General features: G+C 39.5%; 1 protein-coding gene across 1 annotated transcript in view; it reads right to left on the bottom strand.

Annotated features, from left to right (window-relative positions):
- Positions 1-21,488, bottom strand: part of LOC124556853 (protein MON2 homolog) — a gene marked incomplete in the record, with an annotated part of 217,153 nt that overhangs the window by 68,880 nt on the left and 126,785 nt on the right. The window contains 5 exon segments of the mRNA XM_047130874.1: positions 7,917-8,063; positions 8,145-8,307; positions 11,746-12,008; positions 12,099-12,236; positions 13,789-13,920. Coding sequence (XP_046986830.1) covers positions 7,917-8,063; positions 8,145-8,307; positions 11,746-12,008; positions 12,099-12,236; positions 13,789-13,920 — 843 coding nt within the window.

The raw sequence follows: 21,488 nt of genomic DNA, 5'->3' as shown, positions 1-21,488 counted from the left end.
AACACCATCTGTGAAAGAGGAAAGAAGTCCAAGACCAGTGCAAAGCTTTTATCTGTCATAAAAGGTCAACAAAATGTCCTTGATGAACATAAAATATTTTATTTGAAAACACAGGTTACTTTGAGTAAGGGTCAGCTGAATACTGTATCATGGAAACACTGGATATTGTTGAGCAGAAAGATATCGGAAGTTCCATGCGGCTTTTCGCGGATGATGCTGTAGTATACAGAGAAGTTGCAGCATTAGAAAATTGTAGCGAAATGCAGGAAGATCTGCAGCGGATAGGCACTTTGTGCAGGGAGTGGCAACTGTCCCTTAACATAGACAAATGTAATGTATTGCGAATACATAGAAAGAAGGTTCCTTTGTTGTATGATTATATGATAGTGGAACAAACACTGGTAGCAGTTACTTCCATAAAATATCTGGGAGTATGCGTGCGGAACGATTTGAAGTGGAATGATCATATAAAATTAATTGTTGGTAAGGCGGGTACCAGGTTGAGATTCATTGGGAGAGTCCTTAGAAAATGTAGTCCATCAACAAAGGAGGTGGCTTACAAAACACTCGTTCGACCTATACTTGAGTATTGCTCATCAGTGTGGGGTCCGTACCAGATCGGGTTGACGGAGGAGATAGAGAAGATCCAAAGACGAGCGGCGCGTTTCGTCACAGGGTTATTTGGTAACCGTGATACCGTTACGGAGATGTTTAGCAAACTCAAGTGGCAGACTCTGCAAGAGAGGCGCTCTGCATCGCGGTGTAGCTTGCTCGCCAGGTTTCGAGAGGGTGCGTTTCTGGATGAGGTATCAAATATATTGCTTCCCCCTACTTATACCTCTCAAGGAGATCACGAAGGTAAAATTAGAGAGATTCGAGTGCGCTCGGAGGCTTTCAGACAGTCGTTCTTCCCGCGAACCATACACGACTGGAACAGAAAAGGGAGGTAATGACAGTGGCACGTAAAGTGCCCTCCGCCACACACCATTGGGTGGCTTGCGGAGTATAAATGTAGATGCAGATGTAGAATACCTATGAAAATATATGGTTACACAAAAAGATATGCTCATTGGACAGAAAATAAGGTTACTGCTCATCACACACATCCTTCTAGCTATAAATGCAGGCACCAACTTAAAACTTGGCACAATGACCTAAAAATGACTTGAAAAAATTATTTAGGAGTAAAGGAGACCAATCACCCCTGCAACAAGTGGTTGGGAGTGGTAGTGGCATAGAGCAGTATGCCATTCCCATTCCCGTGCCATGGGGATCATATCATCACGGAAAACCCAACAGTAAGACCTGCCAACTTCACCCACCCAGCTTATCCTACTCCAGTCCTGTATCACAGGTTCATCGTATCCCATCAGGGGCAGGCCCACCTGTGAAAGCAGCCATGTCAGTTTCAACTCTGCTGCAATTTCTGCATAGCATTTTATGTGGACATTATCACAAACCATTTGCCTAACAGAATGAATGGCCATCAAAATACTGTGGCCAAGAATAGAGTTGACCATCCAGTGGCACAACATACTGCTTGGCACATGTTCAAGTTCCATGACTGCTTTACAACCTGTGTCATCTGGATCCTTCCCTCCAGTACCAGAGCTTTTCTGAACTACACTGATGGGAGTTATCTTTGCAATACATTCTTTGCTCTTTTAACCCTACAGGTCCCACCACTGCTAACCTATTAGCCCACCGACTTTTCAATGACTCCCAATCCACACCTCCACAGTATCTTCTTCGTATGCTGCACCTCAATGGCTCCAGTACCCACGAGTCACATACCTAGCCCATGCACTAGCACCCCCCCCCCCCCCACACACACACACACACACACACACACACACACACACACACACACACACACACACACCAACTCCTATCCTGCACACCTGCTGCCTCCTGCCAAGCCACTAGCTACCTGCTACCCACCCTCCTTCAACCCCACCATCTACTTTCAACCTTTTCTTCCCCTCTAACCACCCCCACCAACACAATCCCCACCCCAGTCCACTTCCCTAACTGCAGTGTCGGTGGTACAATGTAGATGCACAGGTGTGTGTGTGTGTGTGTGTGTGTGTGTGTGTGGGGCGGGGGGGGGGGGGGTGGTACTCGCTCTAGTTTGCATCAAAGGATTTCTTCTGAAAGCTAGCAAAATTTTTGTATGCCTGTTGATGACTCAATGCTTCTGCTATTCTGTGGGTGGTCTCCTATCCTCCAAAATTATTTACAATCTGTCAGGATTTTCCTTACTATATTTACTTGAGAACATCAAGTAGCTAGATAATACCTTATAGTACAAAAAAATAAGACACAATGAAAAGAGATTATGAGCTAAAAAGGTGCTATTTCAACAGATACGTTAAACACAGCAAAAACGATAAAACTGAAAGACCGAGCAAGTAGCTTAAGAAGGGCACCAAAAAGTACATTCATGTAAGTTACTGAAGCTCACAGATAATGATGAGAAATTTGGTGAGTAGAAGCTAACAGATCACAGTATAAATGAAGAAATCCACAGCACATTGTAGGGCAGGGAAATCAGACCAAACAAGAAGACCACAATAATTGTGATTAGGGGGATGAACAGAGGAATCTGGTACTATGTACAGCATAACATACAGAATGAACAGACAAAAGTGTGTCTAGAGATGTAAAATGTAAGTAAGGTGCTGGATACAAAAAACTAATAAGGAACATATTGCAAGGACAGGAACATGGAAAACAAAGTATGCAGCTAATCAAGCACAAACCTTAGACAAATAGGAATGCACCATAGTTAAAGGAAATGATGTTTCTTACACAATGATAAAGGAAAGTTAATGACGTACTGCCTAGACAGTGAAGAATCTAGCAAAGGAGCAAATAACACAGAATAATGGGAAAGAGATTCTCCAGAAATAACAGCATAAGTAAAGAAACGTTATTTACATCTATGTTGAAGAACATTTATCAGATACATGTCTTCTTTTGTGTATCCAGTATGAGATAAAAGCTCATTACTATATAGAAAAATGATGGTTTTCAATGTATAATATGAAATTTTGAAATTTCCAATTTTTTTTTGTTTCTAGAAAGCTGCATAAAACAGGAAGTAATCTGAGCTCAAAGAATCATATGGCACAATATGTGTCAGTAATTATGCCAAGTTGTGGCAAATGAAAACTTGGGCTCGACCAAGATTGGAATTCAGAGCTTCTGTTTGTAACAAGCAGTTGTCGTAATCAACATCTACATCTACATCTACATGGATACTCTGCAAATCACATTTAAGTTCCTGGCAGAGGGTTCATCGAACTAGGGTATTCAAGCAAGCCTTCAAACACCAGCCCATATATTCAATGCCTTTTACATTATTCTCATAATTTTTTGAACACACAACCAGAAGTTCTCTTTCAGGAATAGCACCACTAGAAGAACGGATATGACCCTACCATAAAGATATACATCAACCAAATTAAGTTAACTGAAATGAAATGGGTGTAATGTGGTGCGATGGAATTAATGAAAATGAAATGACATAAATAATATTCATGCTATCCTGTTCAAAAAATCGGTGCCCGCAGATGTTATGACAAATGAAAACTACATTAAATTACATTAGTCGTATTCCATGGAATTTGCAGAAAGTGATCTCTGGAGTACAAAGAAGTCAAAGATATACATTCAGTTTAGGAGTAACGCAGCAAAATGGTTTAACATTACTAAACACTATTGTACAGTATTTTAGTGCTACTTCTAATTACAATAACTTTTCTTACATCTTGACCACACTTTGATTATTTCCAAAAATACCTTGCACATCTCGACATCCATCATTTTCAAAGGCAGTGTTGTGTCAGTCATACAACATTGTTCATTAGATACACTGCATCACGTTAACAGTCTCAGTCACAGGACAAGTGCAAATGTTCATCAACAACTTGATGTGATAAATGTACCTAATGAACAATTTTATATGAATGACATAACACTGCTTTTGAAAATGACAGAATGTCAAAATGTATAAGGTGATTTTGGAAATAAAAATGTAGTCAAGACATAAGAGAAGTTATTAAAGTGCATCCAAATGGCTGCTTTGTTTCATGCAAATAGCAGCTTCTAATTGCAACATAAGCAAGAACATTATGTTGTATGAAAGTAATATCCCCCTACAATGTTTAATTCGATTAAAAGGTTACCTTTGCAAACTGTGAGTTCATGTATCCACATCCTTAATTGTTTCAGTCAGTGTACCAGCAATAAAAATTGCAAGACAATTTAAGTATTGGGAGAAATTAATTCCTACTTCCGAGCCGCATTCGACAGTGACTTGGGGTCAAGGATACGCAAGGGAAATAAGATAGATTACGACACAAAGTTTCTGAAGCAGGTAAAACATCCTCACCCCACTTAAACTTTAAAATATCATAGTACATCTTTACGCCACTTCTGATTCTGACCCCTTGTCCCATGTGTCATACCTATGTGAAAGACACAGGTACAAGACTTGTTTCATGCACACACCCAAGACATCTTATGAAGGTCATTCAATGAGTAATGCCCCACATTTTTTTCTCAGAGCATATTTATTGCTAAGAGCCAGAATTTGGTGACTATATACACCAACACATCTTTCCCATGTCCTATTTTTATATGTAGTCTCAATCACATTCTATGGCCTTACACCAACATTATGGGAGACCATGTATTCCCTGCTGGTAAAAGCTCTTGTCCTGTAGGTGTAGCCTTGTTTTCACTGCTTGACTGACACTCTTGTCATCTTCAAGGTGTGTTCCCTATACAGAATCTTTAAGCGGCCCAAAGAGATGGAAGTCTAAGGGTGCCAGATCTGGACTGTACGGGTGGATGAGGCAATGATGACCAACCCCACAACTTTTGTGTAGGCATGCATTATTGTGTTGGAGCGAGATTTCTGCTGGATTCTTGTCCAATAGAACACGTTGGAAACACTTCTTGAGTTTATTCAGTCTTCACTTATGCCTCTGAACCGATGGTTAACCCTCTTGGCATCACACCCACGAGAATGATGCCACCACAATCCCAGAAGACTGTTGCCATGACTTTTCCAGCAGAGGAGGTTGTCTTGAATTTCTTCTTTTGTTGTGAATGAGGATGATGCCACTCCATGGACTGCCTTTTTGTTTCTAGCGCAAAGTGGTGCACCCAGCATTTGTCCCCCGTCATGATCCATGACAGAAAGGCCTCTCCGTTGGTCTCAAAATGCCCCAACAATTCAGATGAAGTGGCCTTTCTTTGAATCTTGTGGTCTGCTGTGAGCATTCGTGGAACCCATCGAGAGTACTTCTTTGAATATCCAAGAGTCTCGATCATTGCAGATGCACTTCCAATGCTGACCGACAACTGTATAGCCAACTGTCCAGTTGTGACGCGCTGGTTGGCACGAATAACTGCATTCGCATGATTCAGCATGTCTGGAGCAGTGGCTATGACAGGATATCCCAAGCGTAGCTGATCACGGAGCTCTGTTTCTGCATTTCTTGAGGCTGTAACCTGCTTTACCCATTGCCCAACTGCACTCCTATCACCTGCAGCACTGCCATACACTGCACACAAACATTTATGGATGTTCACCACAGTTTCTTTTTCTGCACATAAGAATTCAATAACAGCACGCTGCTTGTAACGCGAGTCGTACATAGATGCCATTTTGACGCTGTACTACGGCTGTGCATCTGCCAGAACGGTTCAAAACTTCACCAGCGCACAGAACAATGTGAAGCACCAACTAACATGTTTGTATATTAATGGCTCTTTTTTTTTTTTTTTTTTTTTTTTTTTTTTTTTTTTTTTTTTTTTTTTTTTTTTTAATGTGGGGCGTTGCTTATTGAATGACCCTCTTATTTTCACCCTGTCACTGGTGAAATCAATCCTATTAAAAAATGCCGCTGCCTATGAAAGCAACATAGTTTACCAGCTCCACTGCAATTATTTCATGGATGTTTTATGTGATAATAACTACTATATTTTCGTTAGTTTCTGTGAATGACCACTGCCAAACTGGAACCAAGAGCAAGTTTGACCACCCAGTAGCAGAATATGTACTGCTAAGCACAGCGCGCTTGACCTAAAAAGCTGCTTCACAACTAGTGCCATTTGAAGCTTATCCCGCAATACCTGTTTCTCTGAAATGTGTAGGTAATAAGTGCCCCTCTAACACATCATTTGCTTATGCAATGCCCTCAGTCTTAGACAGTTGCTGTTCTACACCCACCTTTGCTAACCCCATCCCCGCAACCATCACCTTCAACACACAGTTTCTAGTACCATCTGCTTAGTTGAGTTTATAGATCTATGAACACTTAACCACATTATTCTCCCAGTGGCTCCCCTCTCCCTCATACAAGTCAGACCACAACATTGGGGTAATCTAGCTGAAGGTGTAGGTGTGTTTTGCATGTTCTGGGAATTGACGTTCGCAAGCAGAGCTACTTAGTTCCATTTCTTGTTTATGTGCTAATTCAATGTTTGAATTGTCCACCATATGGCAAATGAGTGTTTTTGCTTATTCATTAGCATGATTCCTCAGAGAACTGTTTACTCTGTTTACCCAACTGCAAGATATGGTTTTTTCTGAATTTATGATTCGAAAAAATACAGCATTGTCTTATATTTGTTGATAAAGTTCTGGATGCTAAAGTCAATGTTTTTATGTTGTGTAACAGCTTACATAGGGGTTGTGTCTTACATTCACAGATGAAGATTTAGTAGTTGAGGTCACACACAGATTTAGTTTGATGAGGTCAGGAAGGTTGGTGGGGGGTACAGTAGCACCAGCATAGCCGAAAGTGGACAGAGTAGTGGCAAGTGGGTAGCAACCATGGGAATACATCTCACATACCTTGCTTTTTACAAACATCTACCATATTTAAACTGTAGTTCATGTGAATCTAAATTTAGTCTAAACCAACTTTACAAATGGACAAATGTCCAGTGATAATACACATTTCTATAAGAGATACAGCAATTCTAACATAAATATTTTCACACAGGACACCTGAAACATGGCATAATGCACGAAATGTGAGGTTCAATAATGATGCTGAAGCAGCTACTGCTTGATAACAGTGTTGATTCATGCTGACAACAAAAAACTAATATGAAGTTAATAATTATTCATAATGCAGGGACCACAAACAACTTGCAGTAGGAAGAAAATGAGATATCACAGAAACAAGTGTTGGCAAGTGGCATCAGATGAAGAATTATAGTTCACCAGTTCTATGAGCTGAACTTTCAGGGGACCAAATTAGGGAAAGTTTCATGAATTGGAGTGGCAACGTTATATATGCGAGAGAAACACAATTAAGATTTCCCAATTACCTGAGAAATTATCCAAATGAAGCTGCTGGAGATATGAGGAATTTTCCAATTCCATGTGTGGCAGAATTCAAAGCAAGTACAAACTGGTGCATAATGATGACAAAGAGGGTGGGGCTTACGTTAAGAAGCAGAACAATATTAGCTCAATGACTTCCCACATGTTTTAATGAAAAATGAATTGCCTTTCAGTATCACATACTCTATCAAAGAAAACACCATGACTATTTACAACAGATAGTGTTAACTGTTTAGGCAGATTTTAAGATACTTCACATTAATAACAGAGTTTGTAAATTTGACTAGTCAGAATACTTTAAAAATAAAAATTCCTTGAGAATCCACTTAACAAGGGGGGGGGGGGGGGGGGTCATCCTATGCTCGGGGTCATCCTACTGTCAGGCAAACAGGGTAAGTAGACAGCTGAAAAGCAATTTCATTTTGTCTAAAAGTCTGCAGCTACCAGCAAAAAATTGAAGTATATGAAGCAGCATAAGATTTTTATAACATACATCAGTTACACAGTTGTGAACACCATTATTTCTTTATCCAACATGAATACTAACCATTGCAGCCCCTTTTACTTGCGTTCCATTCTTTGTGTCTGCCTTCCCAAAAACGGGAGGTTGGCAAGCATATTTGCTAAAAGCTAGAAGCTGGTCAAATATTGGTGCAATCATTTTCTTCATATTTTTTTGGCCAGTCAATGCTTCCTGGAAAAGCACAGCATGATTCGATAACAAGTTCTTATACTGGAAATAGTATTTCACATGCTGTGTGTATTTTGTACAAACCTTTTTCAGCAGCTCAATACAGTGAAGAACACCTTCTTGAAGTTGTGTGAGCCCAGCATCACTAACAATAGGGAGAACAAATGGAGATATGTCACCCAAAACAGGAATAGCCACTGCATTCTGCAGAATCTCACAAAGTTTCAGAAGATCTGTTGTTGAAAACCTAGATATGAAAAAAAAAGAACATCAAAAGTTGAAAGCATAAAACAATAACTATATTTCAATTTCAATTAATATGAAACATTAAGCCCACAGTTATATGAGCTTCAGTTTTCACATTACCTTCTAACTTTTTCACTCAATTGTTTAAATGTTGGCATTACGTTCTGACTCGAACTCCGACATACTGACTATTTATTAGTGGCTTGTAACTGGCATTTGTAACACACTACTGCCAAAATGAAGAACCAAACAATCTATAGGGTGATCAAAAGTTCAACTCCTAAACAGACAGACATGATTGAGACAGAAACAAATATATATATTTTTTTTAAGCAACCAGGTGTCAGAAATGCATACTGCGAGAATACAGAGTATCCAGGGGGTTACTGGGTGTGATCAAGAACAGAACAATGCAATGTTTAACATGGTTCACCTTTTATAATCCTGATCAGCATTACAAAAAATATTCAAAATGAGCACCATTAACTTCAGCACAGTCAGTATTGATGTTACACGGTATTCCATGTTCGATGGAAAATGTGCGATGTGTTCTGTATGTGTGGAGCTGCTGCAAGAACTTTCAGATCTAATTCCTCCTCCAAGTCTGCAGGAATAGAATACACTTTGGTTTTCATGTAGCTACAGAAAAAGAAGAAAGAGCTCTTGCAGGCCAATCTACAAGTCCTACCTGGCTGATCCACTGACTTCTGAAACTATAAGTTAATGTAGCATGTGCTGGTTCTCCGAAGTGTGCTGTGGCACCATCGTGCTGGAACCATGTCTGTACACTGGCCATCTGATTTGAAGAGGCAATAAGTAGGGCCCAAACAAGCAGTCACCCGTGATACCGATCCACATTTTTACTGAAAACTGTCACTGATGACCCCATAACTGTTGTATGTGGGTTTTCATCCACCCATACATGCAAGTTGTTATAACTGTACATGCCTTCCCAAGTACATTGAACCTCATCATAAACAAACCAGCTTCAGGAAACTTAGGGCCTTTATTAGCCTGTGGCAGACACCAGCATACAAACTCAAGCCAACGTGGATAATCATCCAGTCCCAGTGCCTGTATTGAAGAAGGATGAGAGGGATGAAGCAGCTATTCACACAACACATTCAGCAATAAACTACAGTGAATTACAAACTTGGCAACGATGGCTCATGTACTTGCCTCAGGCCTGTTATCAAAGTGTAACAGCATGTCTTCCTTAAAGGTAAGCATACGCATCACCCATGGTCTGCTTGCATTGAGCCTGCGTGCTGTCAATATTCTGTTGATCACGGGTTGCAGTAAACACATCATAATGCAGACATCTCTGTACAAAGTGATGTTCATGGTACATTCACTGAGCTCTTTCAACCACTACTTTCCGCTGCACCATAAACAAAGTGGACGTTTCACAGTTCTCTTAATGTGTGGCTCCATGTCTCCATATTACATACTGTGACCATAAAGCACGGTGCTACAGGCTGTACAATGGCACAATGATGGTGTCAAAACATCACAACATTATCTTCTTCAAAATAACTTTTGTGTACAATACCTGTCAGTACGGAAATTGAATTTTTTAACACCCTATAGAATCTACACACCCCATCTAGCTATTATACAGAAACCTACTCAAACAACGAAGTGCTTGTCAGTCCATTTCTCCTACAGAAGAGAGTTTGTTCAGGCCATGCTCCAATTCATTACCATTAAGGTCCAGTGTCACAATCTGGCAAAAAAGTAGATGATGTTTTCATTTCTACAACAAATTATATACTTGCTGGGCTGCTTTCTCATTTATGCATCTGACATGCATTGTGTACGTGTCAAAGCGGGTTGTAAGTAAGGATATGACATTTGTCAATGAGTACGATATTTGAAGTGCATCTTCTGCATGGAGGAATATTTTAGTATGCTGAAAAAAGTCTACAGGTCTTTAAGAAAAGGGCACCTCCCATACAATGGGTACAGCCAAAATTATGAAAAAAATCTGAGAATGACACATGGAAAACTGTAAAGGTTTAGATTTCAGCTATTGAAGTAGCTATCTCTGGATGTACAGGAGTTCTGGGGGAGTTTATGTATCCACTATAAGCACTTCATGAATGTGAGTAAAAAATATACTTAATCCACATACATGATATACAAAACTCATCAAAAAACCAGTTTTTTCCACCCGTACATTCTACTGGTTTCATACTGGTTAAATTTTTATAAGTTTAATACCAGAACAAATTTTCAAGAAAATAATGTGTAGGGGGAAACTACTTGTGCAGATAAATACACAGCATGTTACACTGTCCTGAGGTTGTAAGTGTATTCTGTGAGGTATGAAGTAGGAGTCATCTGAAGGCTAGCAACATCTCATTTTTGTGCCTGTCAAAGACTCACTGCCTCAACTATATGGGGAGCTGTTAGCTTTATCCCATCCATTATTTATACTCTGCCATGGACTTTCCATTACCACATTTGTAATATAAAATTACACAGTTATGAGAGTTTAAAAATTCAGACAGAGAAAAGTTTTATTGACATGTTTCTGAAGTAGTAGGGGTGGCAGGACTAAAGATAACATGCAATGTGGAACTTCTGGTTTGTTGCCACCTTGGAAAACTGCATACCAAATCAGGACGAATCCATAATCACTGTTACAATGTGGCAACAGTACAGATTACTCATGTTTGGCTAGTGAACAACATGTTAGGAGATTCTGTATAACACTACAATTTTTCACAACACTTCCAGACTTCCATGGCACAATGATATTTTCACTGTGAATAGTCCACTCAATAGAACCTGATTTAACTGCAATTCACCATGAAAGAAATGAAAAACAGAGGGAAAAATAAGTTTTTCAAGGCAGTTCTACCATCAGAAAACCTTCCCCCTTTTTTATTTAAGTGTTACTTGGCAGCTTCACAAATAATACAAAAATATTGAGATCTACTAAATACATTCATATGTAGTGAAAATTATTTCGGATAATTTCCCCTTAGAAACTGACTCAAGTGCAACAACAAATGATGTTTTCTACAGCCAGTTTAGGGAATGGGACAAACACAAAATTATATATATTGGTGGAAAGACAAGCTCTACAGTATTGTCTGTTACAACATTAAGGTACTTTAGAAATTGTTTAAACAGAGTCTTCCCAGACAAAATATTAAAGAAAATCTTTACAGTGCCAAATGCAAATTACTTTTAAGTTCTTTTGTACACAACCCTCTCCATTTTTCAAGTATTATAACTTTGCATTGTTACATAACTTACTGCTAAAAACGAAAATCAGCTGTACACTAATGTGATATATTTTAATCAAATATGAGCATAACTGACCCAACAAATGCATATGAAATCAAATCTTTGTCATGGCAGATGAGACATGAATACATTCAAAAACAAAATAAGCACATGAAATTGTCTTTCAAAAGTATTGACTTGCCTCTCTCTAGTGTGTTGGAAAACAGCAGGAAATATCTGTATCAGTGCTGTTAGAAATGGCTGTGAAGGAACATAGAACTCTTTCACATCAAAACATAATTTCGTACTCTCAGCACCTATATTACACCACACTTTCCATGCAACATCCCATATATCTGGCTCTTCGTTGGTTAAAGTTGCTTGATTTACTGTCACTAATTTTCCTTCACTGTCTTGGTTCCAATACAATATATCCTGGAAGGCTTTCAGGGCAGCTAAGGAAACCTATAATCACAGAGAAGAAAAGCATTAATTCACTCATAAACAAGTATTTTAAACATTATGGTCCATTCCAAGTAGGACACAGGGACTGACCTCATCATTTTTACTCAATGCAGAGTTTTCAATAAATTCAAGGAGAAGTGACCAGGCACGAGGAAAATCACCAGGAACAGCACGTAAAATCTGCCTCTTTGTGTTGAAAACCCTTGCTACTCCTGATAATGTAAGCACCTTTAAAACAAAAGCAGAAATTAGAATAATTTTACAATTACAATTATGTAACAAGAACTCAGTTGCAGTTCTTTTACCAAATTTATGATGAATTTCCATGTCTTGTTTTATTGTGATGCTTTGAACTTCAAATATTTTATGTAGAGGAGCACAATGGCATTTTATGGCCCAAATACTGCAACGTTTCAGTACTCAAGATAAGCCTGAACTAAAATTATAATATCTGAAACTCATGGTCATTTCTTCCTTTTCTTTAGCCCAGTCTCTACTATTTAAGAAAATTAATCTCACTTCCAGTTCCTGGAAAAGTAGAACTTTTTTCCCTTACAAACTCTAACAACTGCTTTTCTTTCATTTACAAGTGTACTTGATTTAAGTTATATATTTTATATTCATTCTATCAACTCAATGCCATTTTTCCCATCTGTCAGTAACAAAATACAATATTGTCTGAAATCCCTACTAATCTAAATCCTTGGAGACTCTTCTACTTGCACTTCACTGCTGTCATTCTGCAAACAGTGTGCACTTTATGATTCTTCAGTTTCTCCTGGCATATTTCTTGCTAGAACAGCCCACGGGTGTACTGCTGGTCCAAAGTGTCCAACGGGCACAATATTTCCACCATCAGACATGTCACCATCATCAGGTGGGAGTTCGTCAGCGCACCTGATGATGTCAACATGTCTGATCGCTGAAATATTGTGCCCGTTGGACACTATGGACACCCGTGGACTGTTGGAGCAGTGTGCACTTTGCTTGATGAAATTCATGTTCTTGTTTATGTATTTCTTTTGTCTCTATCCATATTATACAACAATAAACCAACAAAAAGTGAGAATAAGGTTTTCCTCTCGTGCTCATGAACAGCTGTAAAACAATATTTTACAGAAGAACGGGTAGTGTTGTATTTGAAATACAAAAATGAAACATGTCTCCACAAATCTGACAGTGAACAAAAATGGGTGATAAATAACTCAGAAAATGGTGTGGTAGGTCCCACACATTCACATATTTTGAGTGGAGAGCACTGAGTAACTGACATATTTATGCACACCTCAATTGTAAGTTTTACTTGTTGGTAAGTCACTCTAACTTTCAAAAATTAGACAAAGGCTCTCTAGCACCCCTTCCCAGCTTAGTGTCTCTGGAAGAAAGGATATCGCAGAAAATAAATTATCCACAGCCTAATGGTTGTTGCTAGAAGAATCTTTCACCTTCTAGTGCAGTGAAGCTTCCCGAGATGTTAAACGTATCCATATGGCTGCGCAAATAAACTATTTTTTTGTTCACTTCTTATGTCTGTTGTTGAAAGATAAATTATTCAATGACTGAGATTCAATGTGATGACAATACAAAACAAAAATCTTTTTTATCAGAAATTCTCCTACTAATGTCAAATTGAATAGCAAGCAAGAAACTATCAAGATGTTATTAAGCAATGGAATTTACATAATGATTAAGTTAATGTGCTAGCTGTAGACATTCTAATACTAAACCTCATCTGAGTAGAGTAATTACTTTCACCTAGAGAGATGAAAGGATACCGCACCTGTGTTTCTGCCCACTGTTTCTGGGCAGTGTTTCTAGAATGATGGATTAAAATATTTCCTCCTGTATCCACTTTCTCACTGCTTGCTGAACTTGAAAGTCGCCTGACATTGTCCAGCAGTGGGAACAAAACCTGCAAGAAATACAATACTTAATAATTCACTAGTACTAACATCTTAAGTAAATCACATTTATACAAAACAAAAAGATACTAACTGAACAATTAAGTCAGAAGCAGAGAGAAAAATCATCAAACATGCTATGGCAGCACTGATATTTGGAAAAATGTACAAAATGAATTACAAATTTTCCAACCAATTAGATGAATAAATTAATTTATTAAACATAATGCAGTAATAATATAGTACAGATGCAATACGTCAGTCTAGCTTCCTCATTGTCAATTTACTTTTACAGTTTATTGCCAGTACATAATGATAGACTTGACATTTAAAGATTTGTTTTAGAACTATTTCTTAAATAGACTTTTTACATTTCTCATTAGGAATGAACGTTGTAACAGGTACACAAATAAAATGACTAAGTACAATTAGTGAAGTTTAGCTATTGAAGCTATTCATTAATAAATGGTCCAGCCACACAACGTGACCACAGCCTATGTTTGACATCAACATGCAATTACCACTCACAGACAGCAGGTGGCAACACTAGCACTGGACAATATATAAAGTGTATCCAGGAGATGTGGAAGATAGTGTGGTCACTGTTCTATGTCGTCCAAAAGGACACAGTCATTCACTTTCGGGCCAAGGGTGGAAGCATTTCCGAAATGGCCAAGTTTGTAAAGGTATATATGAGATGATGGTTGTTTCGGACATGTCCCAAAGGAACAGCCACCATTGTTGATCCTGCAGCCTTATATGACAATTAGTCAAAGGGATAGTGACATTAGCTGCTAGTGGGCAGTGAAATTAATCAATGAGGAAAAATTGAAAATTTGTGCCAGACTGTGAGAAATGGAAAAATTCGGGTTCAAGTCCTGGTCTGGCACTTATTTTTAACACCCCCTAGCAGCTAATGTCATTATTCCTACCATGCATGGCAAAATAGCACTATCCAAAACCGGTGCCAAGGCAACAGTGGTGTACCACAGACCATAGATAATGGGTGAATGATGGCTGCGGAGATATGTATGGGCAAATAGATGTGCAACTGTTGAGCAACTGACCATCCAGAGGAACCAAGATACTAACAACAGTGTCTCCTCAACTACCATTCAGTGAACATTGCTGCGTTTGGGCCTCTGTGGCAGGTACCTGGTTCATGCACCCATGCCGACTGCTGTTTATCAGTGACGAAGGCTGGAATTTGCACACAAATACCACAACTGGATGTCCACCAAGTGGCAACAGGTGGCACTTTCGGATGAATCACATTTTACCCTCCATCAGACAGATGGCTGTTGGCATGTACTGTGTGAAACATCTGCATGTACTGTGTGAAACATCTGAAAGCAAGCCCCCTGCTACCAGAAGAGAGTGTTATGGACTGGGGAATGTTTTTGTGGCATTCCCTGGGCGACCTTGTCATTCTGGAAGGCACAATGAATCAACACACATATCCATCTATCCTTGGGGACCATGTCCACCCCTATGTGCAGTTTGTTTTTCATCAGCACAATGGGCATCTACCAGCAGGATAATGCAACATGTCAACAGCTCGCAGTGTACGTGCAAAAGTTTACCATAATTCCCTGCCCATCAAACTCCAAGGATTAAAACCCAGTCGAGAATACGTGGAATCACATTGATTGGGTTGTAGGCACCATGGATCTTCAACCGAGAAACCAAACCCAGTTGACCATGGCATTGGCGCTGGGATGGCTCCACATTGCTGTTGTACCTTCCATAACCTCACTGATACTATTCCTACATATCTTGCACTGCAAAAGGTGGCTATTCAGGCTTCTGACATGTGGTTACAATAATGTGACTGAACATTGTATATTAGGTTGCAAAATACTGAAAAAAAAAAAAAACATTACTTAAGAAGAAAGAGTTGAAAGAGAAGCACTAATTTACTGGTAAAACACCAATTTACTAAAAAGTGCCCAAATTATGAAGTGAGACCATTTTTGTGTTTATCTTCCCTTGCACTCCTAAATGGTTCAAATTTCCTTTCACTGAAGCAGTCCAACAACTAATTTTGCTCAAACTTCTTGTGAAATTTTATAAATAAATGAAGACAATAAGCAGGAACCCAACAGAAAAATGAGTACTAGTATATGCAGATTCATCACATTTACTAGCTCTACCATTTCATTTTCACTAAAATATCTCAACATAAATAAAAATTAATAACACTCGACAATTGTTTCCAAAAATGCAAATGGATGAAGATTTCACAATTAGATGCAGAAGCTTGTATTTTTCTTTATGCAACATGTTCCAGGTATGCAATCTTTCTGGATTTTATGTTATTCAGCAGTTCTCTCTTGCAGTTTCCTCTTAACAGAACTTTTTTACAATTCTTCTTAGAGATGTTGAATTCAGCTAGAGAAGAGGTGTGTCAAAGTATGAAAATAAGAAGACAAAACTAATGGTTTCCAGAATGAGTGGTAGAACAGTTGCCTGTGAGAGATCAAGGTTGTGGGTACGAGTGCTGGTCCGGCACAGTATTTTAATCTACCAATAAGTTTCAAAATTAATTGAATTTATCGAAGGAAATCTGAAAGCTACTCCAAAACAAAAAATTATGAACACAGTCCACCAGGTAACAAGCTATAAATTGTGGTGGCACACACACAAGCCAGGACCCAATGCCAAAATCCAAACATTTGCTGATACCTGCAAGGTTGGCCCTTACGCCATGCCAGCAACTCCACAACTATGACCCCGATACTGAGGCAATGACAAGCATTTTGAGACATTTCAATAGCTTGGTGGGCCATGTATGTGACCTCAACTGCAACAAGACCTGCCTTCACTTGCATAAAATCTGGCTGTCCAGCCAGGCTGGGCATGTCAACACAGCCGAGCTTTGAACTGACTTCTACTGTGTAGTGATTTCTGTTGTGAGGCTATCAATATTGTTCTTGCTGTAGGCCACCATCAGATGGGATGAGGGTTGAACCTATGCCCTTTTGATAGTCAGGATGGTGATAGTTCTCCCATATGATCATTGCAGGTTTGATGGGCTGGCAAGGGCTAAGAGAATTCATCCGAGGTGAAAGTGGCTGCAGCAAGACAGACGGCATGCACGAAAACTTTATTATTCCAACAAGCTGCAGTACTTACAGATGTGTGCCCTCATCCAGTCACACGGCCCAGTGTTAACTGACAGCACCCATGTTCCACAGGCGCCAATCTCACGGCCCATGGTAGTGAGAAACAGTGTCACAAGAACATCAGTAGCTACTGCCCCAGTAGTGCCTACACCTCACACAACTGACATACCTCAGTAGTGCTGTGTCAGATGCAGCAACCTTATGTTCTTGTTAAGCTGCTGGCAGGGCAATTGTGACCCACCCACCTAAAATGAATGTTGGGTGCCAGCATGCTGCAACCAGATTGGGCGTGGTTCAAACCAATGCCCTCCTAATGGTCACCTGAGCATTGTGAGTTTCATTGATTGGCAAGAGCTAGGAGGGAACCGATTCAACTCTCACCCCATCTGGTGGCAGCTTGCAGCAGGAAGAAAGTTGGCAAACTCACCGCAGAAGTCAACACACAGCAGATGTCTGTTCAAAGCCCGGCTGTGTTGACATGCCCAGCTTGGTTGGCCAGCCAGTTTTCTTAAGAAAAAGGCAGGTCTTGTTGTGATTGAGGTCACATTCACAGTCAAGCTGTAAAGATGTCTCAAAATGCATATTAATGTCTCATCGCCTGAGTCATGGTTGCAGAGCTGCTAGCATGGTATAAGTGTTGAACTTGCAGGTGTCAGCAAGTGTTTGGATATCAGTATGGTGCCCTGGCTAGTGCCCATGCCACCTGCCACTCAAATTGGTGCAATTGTGCCAGGACTGATACATTTAGAAATTATAAATTTCTTTGTTAGAGAACCTGTGGTTCACTCATTAGATGCTAATGGTGATACAATACAATGGAACTAATGTAGGAAAGATATAAAACAGTTAAAGGATGACTTTGAGGGATACACAAAGGTTTTGAGATGGCACTGCAAATCCCATCCCTTTATATAACATTCCTTCACATCTGCCCAATTTGCTTCCCTACAACTTAACGTGTATGTAACGTCTCAGTGAAGGGTCCATGAAAACTTGTTGACTAAAACTATTCCTAGGGATGGTTGTTTTCAGCTTTGATGTGAGAGAGAAATCACAAATGGCCAGATTTCAACCAAGGATATCAAAGTGTATCAGCACTGCACTCCTTAAGAAATCCTGGTTTTGCTATAATGTTAGTATAGATTTCAGAGAGAGAATTTACATTAAGTCTGATTTGGAGAACAGCACAACTGAGGATCATATTAACAAATTTGAGAAATGTTGTAAATGATATTTTATTAGCATGACTAGTTTCTGAGACTACTGCTCCATCAGGTGCTACAGAGGTGGGACAGATGGACCAGTAAATTGGAATACTGTGATTAAACGGTCCACCCATCCCAAACCCATTACTTCGCATACAGTATGATGTGTAGCACCTGATGATGGAGCAACATTCCCTGAAACTAGCCATGCTAATGAAACATCATTTACAAATGAAGTACAATATTGGGATTAAATGGCATGCCCACCTCACACCTATGACTTGACATATCACATGATGATGGAGATACTGTCTCAAACTATTTGTGCTAATAAAACATCATTTACAAATGAAGTACAATATTGGGATTAAATGGCATGCCCACCTCACACCTATGACTTGACATATCACATGACGATGGAGATACTGTCTCTGAAACTATTTGTGCTAATAAAACATCATTTACAACTGAAGCAGACTTCTCAATCTTATCAGAAAGAGTGTTAAACCATTATATGTCTCCAAGTGGATCACTTTGTGCAGAAGTGAGAATCACAGAAATGCAATAGCAGTTTTGTAAAACAAATCTACAAAAACACTTAAAATTGAAATCACATTTATTATGAACACTAATAGTAGAACTGAACTCCTTGGCAGACAGTGCTGCAATTTATACAAACTTTGTATATTCCAGAATATACAAGCGTTACAAATATATTTCAAGAACCTTCCAGAAATGATAAATTCATTGGACCAAGTACAGTACCCTGGTTCTTGATCTTCTCAATGGTTGTCTGTATGGCAGCACTGGCAGATCCCCGCATTCTAGCCACGCTGTCAAATCTCTTCATCACAATGAGCACTGAAGCTTCAGGTTCATGAACAAGAAGCTTCCATCATTGATCTGCACCTCGGGATTGTTGTAGGACTCCATATGGAGGACAAAAATGATGTCTCTTTGCTTTTGACTTCCTGATGAAGGGTCATAATTCTTGACTTTGTATGTGATATCCAATGAGCAACAAAGGAGATGATACATCCCAGAGTAGTGGTTTAGTAACTTTCCTAATAGTTCCACTTTCTGCTCAGGTGTAAAAATCCAAGTCAAGAGTCCCAGGCTGTATCTCACTGCCCAGTGCCCGGCATTATAGAGCACTTTGTCTTTTTCATGAGAGTCCATGGTCCATACACAAGAAAGCTGTCTTGGTTATGAGGTGTTTCACCTAGTCATCCTGAGTATCAGAGGGTTGAAACGAAAACAGAATATTCATTGTCATGGCCATTTCAAATTTGTGAGTTTGGAGTAGGAAAAATGGATCTAATACTGTAGTGTCTTGCTTTGCTGTGTTGTATGCTAATACCATGACAGGCAGTATTGTATCCTGATCAGTCTCTAAGACATCAAGGTATACCAACAGTACATCTGTGAATTTCTTATTAAAGCGTTATGCGAGGCCATTCATCTATGTGTGATAGGCAGTTGTCATCCTGTGGGTAATATCATGACATGAAATTACCACTAACAGTCTCAAATGGAAAACTTTTCCTTTATCAGATGAGTCTAGGGATGCTTCTTGTTTCAAAATGATGAACTCTGCAGTTTCCGAAGCTTCAGCAGTTCGCACAAGTTTCATGACAGCATAGCAGGTGAAGTAGTCAGTGCACACTATTATCCACTGATCCCTGTTTGTTGACTTTTGGAACCTCCCAAAGAGGTCAGTTCAAGTACAGTGAAATGGTGCTGCTACAGGCATAATTGGCCAGCTGCTCATGAGGTAATTGTGGCACTTGCTTCCGACAAAGTTATTCCTTACAGTGGCTCACACAGGGTCTAATGGACCACTAGAGACCTGGTCAGTGATACCTGTGTCTGATTCTGTCTAGAGTCTTCATGAATCCTAGGTGATCAGATGTTGGAGCATTGTGGAAATACTTCAAAACAGCTGGCTGTAGATGTGCTGGGATGATGAACAATTATCTCCACCTCCTTGGATCATAGTTCCTATGACACAATGTTCTATTTATTAATTGGAATTCTCCTTTGATTGGTTCCTCCTCTTTCAAGACTTCTATAGTTTTCAGTAGTACTGGATTTTCCATTTGTCTAGCAGCAATGTCATTTAATGCAGAGATGACTGACAAGGGAATGGTCATACTTGTCATGCCGAAACATGTATTGCTTTTTTTTTAGCACTGTTATTTAACTGTGCAAAATGTCCGTATGCAAAATTGTAGCTGCTGACATGAACTGGAAGTCCCCTTTAAAAAAAAAAAAAAAAAAAAAAAAAAAAAAAAAAAAAAAAAAAAAAAAAAATCACGAACATGGCTGTGTTTTCTGCTTGGCGCTTGCAGTGATGGCTGGCCACCCCTGGAAATGGCGAGTCGCGAGCATTGTGCGCATGGTCGGGAAGTGCAGCAGTCTTATCGCGGCGTTCACTAAAGAGGAATATCGCTGCACGGTTTTGGTGGAAAGGGGAAACGAATATTCGTTTCTATGGCATGCACGTCCTTTTAATTTCTGGTACGTATTTCGAAACATACCGCCCCGAAACTGGTTAGAGATGTGAAAGACGTTCTGTACATGTTCATCTATACTCCGCAAGCCACTTTACGGTGAACATTCAATCTCCCCTCACAGGTGATGGTGAACCCTGTAAATGTTTTGCTGCTTGCCATGGAGATATACCACAGATGCCAAATGAAGCAATCAACAGAAAACACGCGTGAATACTATGTGTTGTGCGACATGGTTGTTAAACTTCTAGACGAGCATGTAAATGGCGCAGATATGTGGCTAGAAACAGCTGAAACACTCGATATTGCAAACTGTGAATCTACAGACGGCGAAGACACCTACAAAAGTTGCACTCATGAAGATTCTTCGAGTGATAGTGTCAAATACCATCATCAATTATCTCCGAAAGTAACACCAGCAACTACAATTATCTTATCAGACAAAGAAAAAGTGGTGACGTATTGGTTGAACGAAAGTGGTAAGAAACGCCTACGTGTCAGTACTGTTCAACATAAGTATCGCTTTGTGCGTTCTGAACGTGAATTGTATAGATGGAAAAAGGAAGTCGCTGGACGACGTAAGAGTCGACTGGAAATTGCGACGGAGATAAATGCGCGACTTTTTGAGCTATTTACCAATGCCAGACAACAGTCATTTAGTGTCAGCGATACATCTTTGCGTGATTGGGCGTTAGAAATTGTCATCGTGATATGCGCTAAAGAATTTACAGCTTCT

Source organism: Schistocerca americana, chromosome X, assembly GCF_021461395.2.
Source record: "Schistocerca americana isolate TAMUIC-IGC-003095 chromosome X, iqSchAmer2.1, whole genome shotgun sequence".
Lineage (NCBI taxonomy): Eukaryota > Metazoa > Arthropoda > Insecta > Orthoptera > Acrididae > Schistocerca > Schistocerca americana.
Note: the sequence above shows the minus strand (reverse complement) of the source record. Positions and strands in the feature narration are given on the sequence as shown.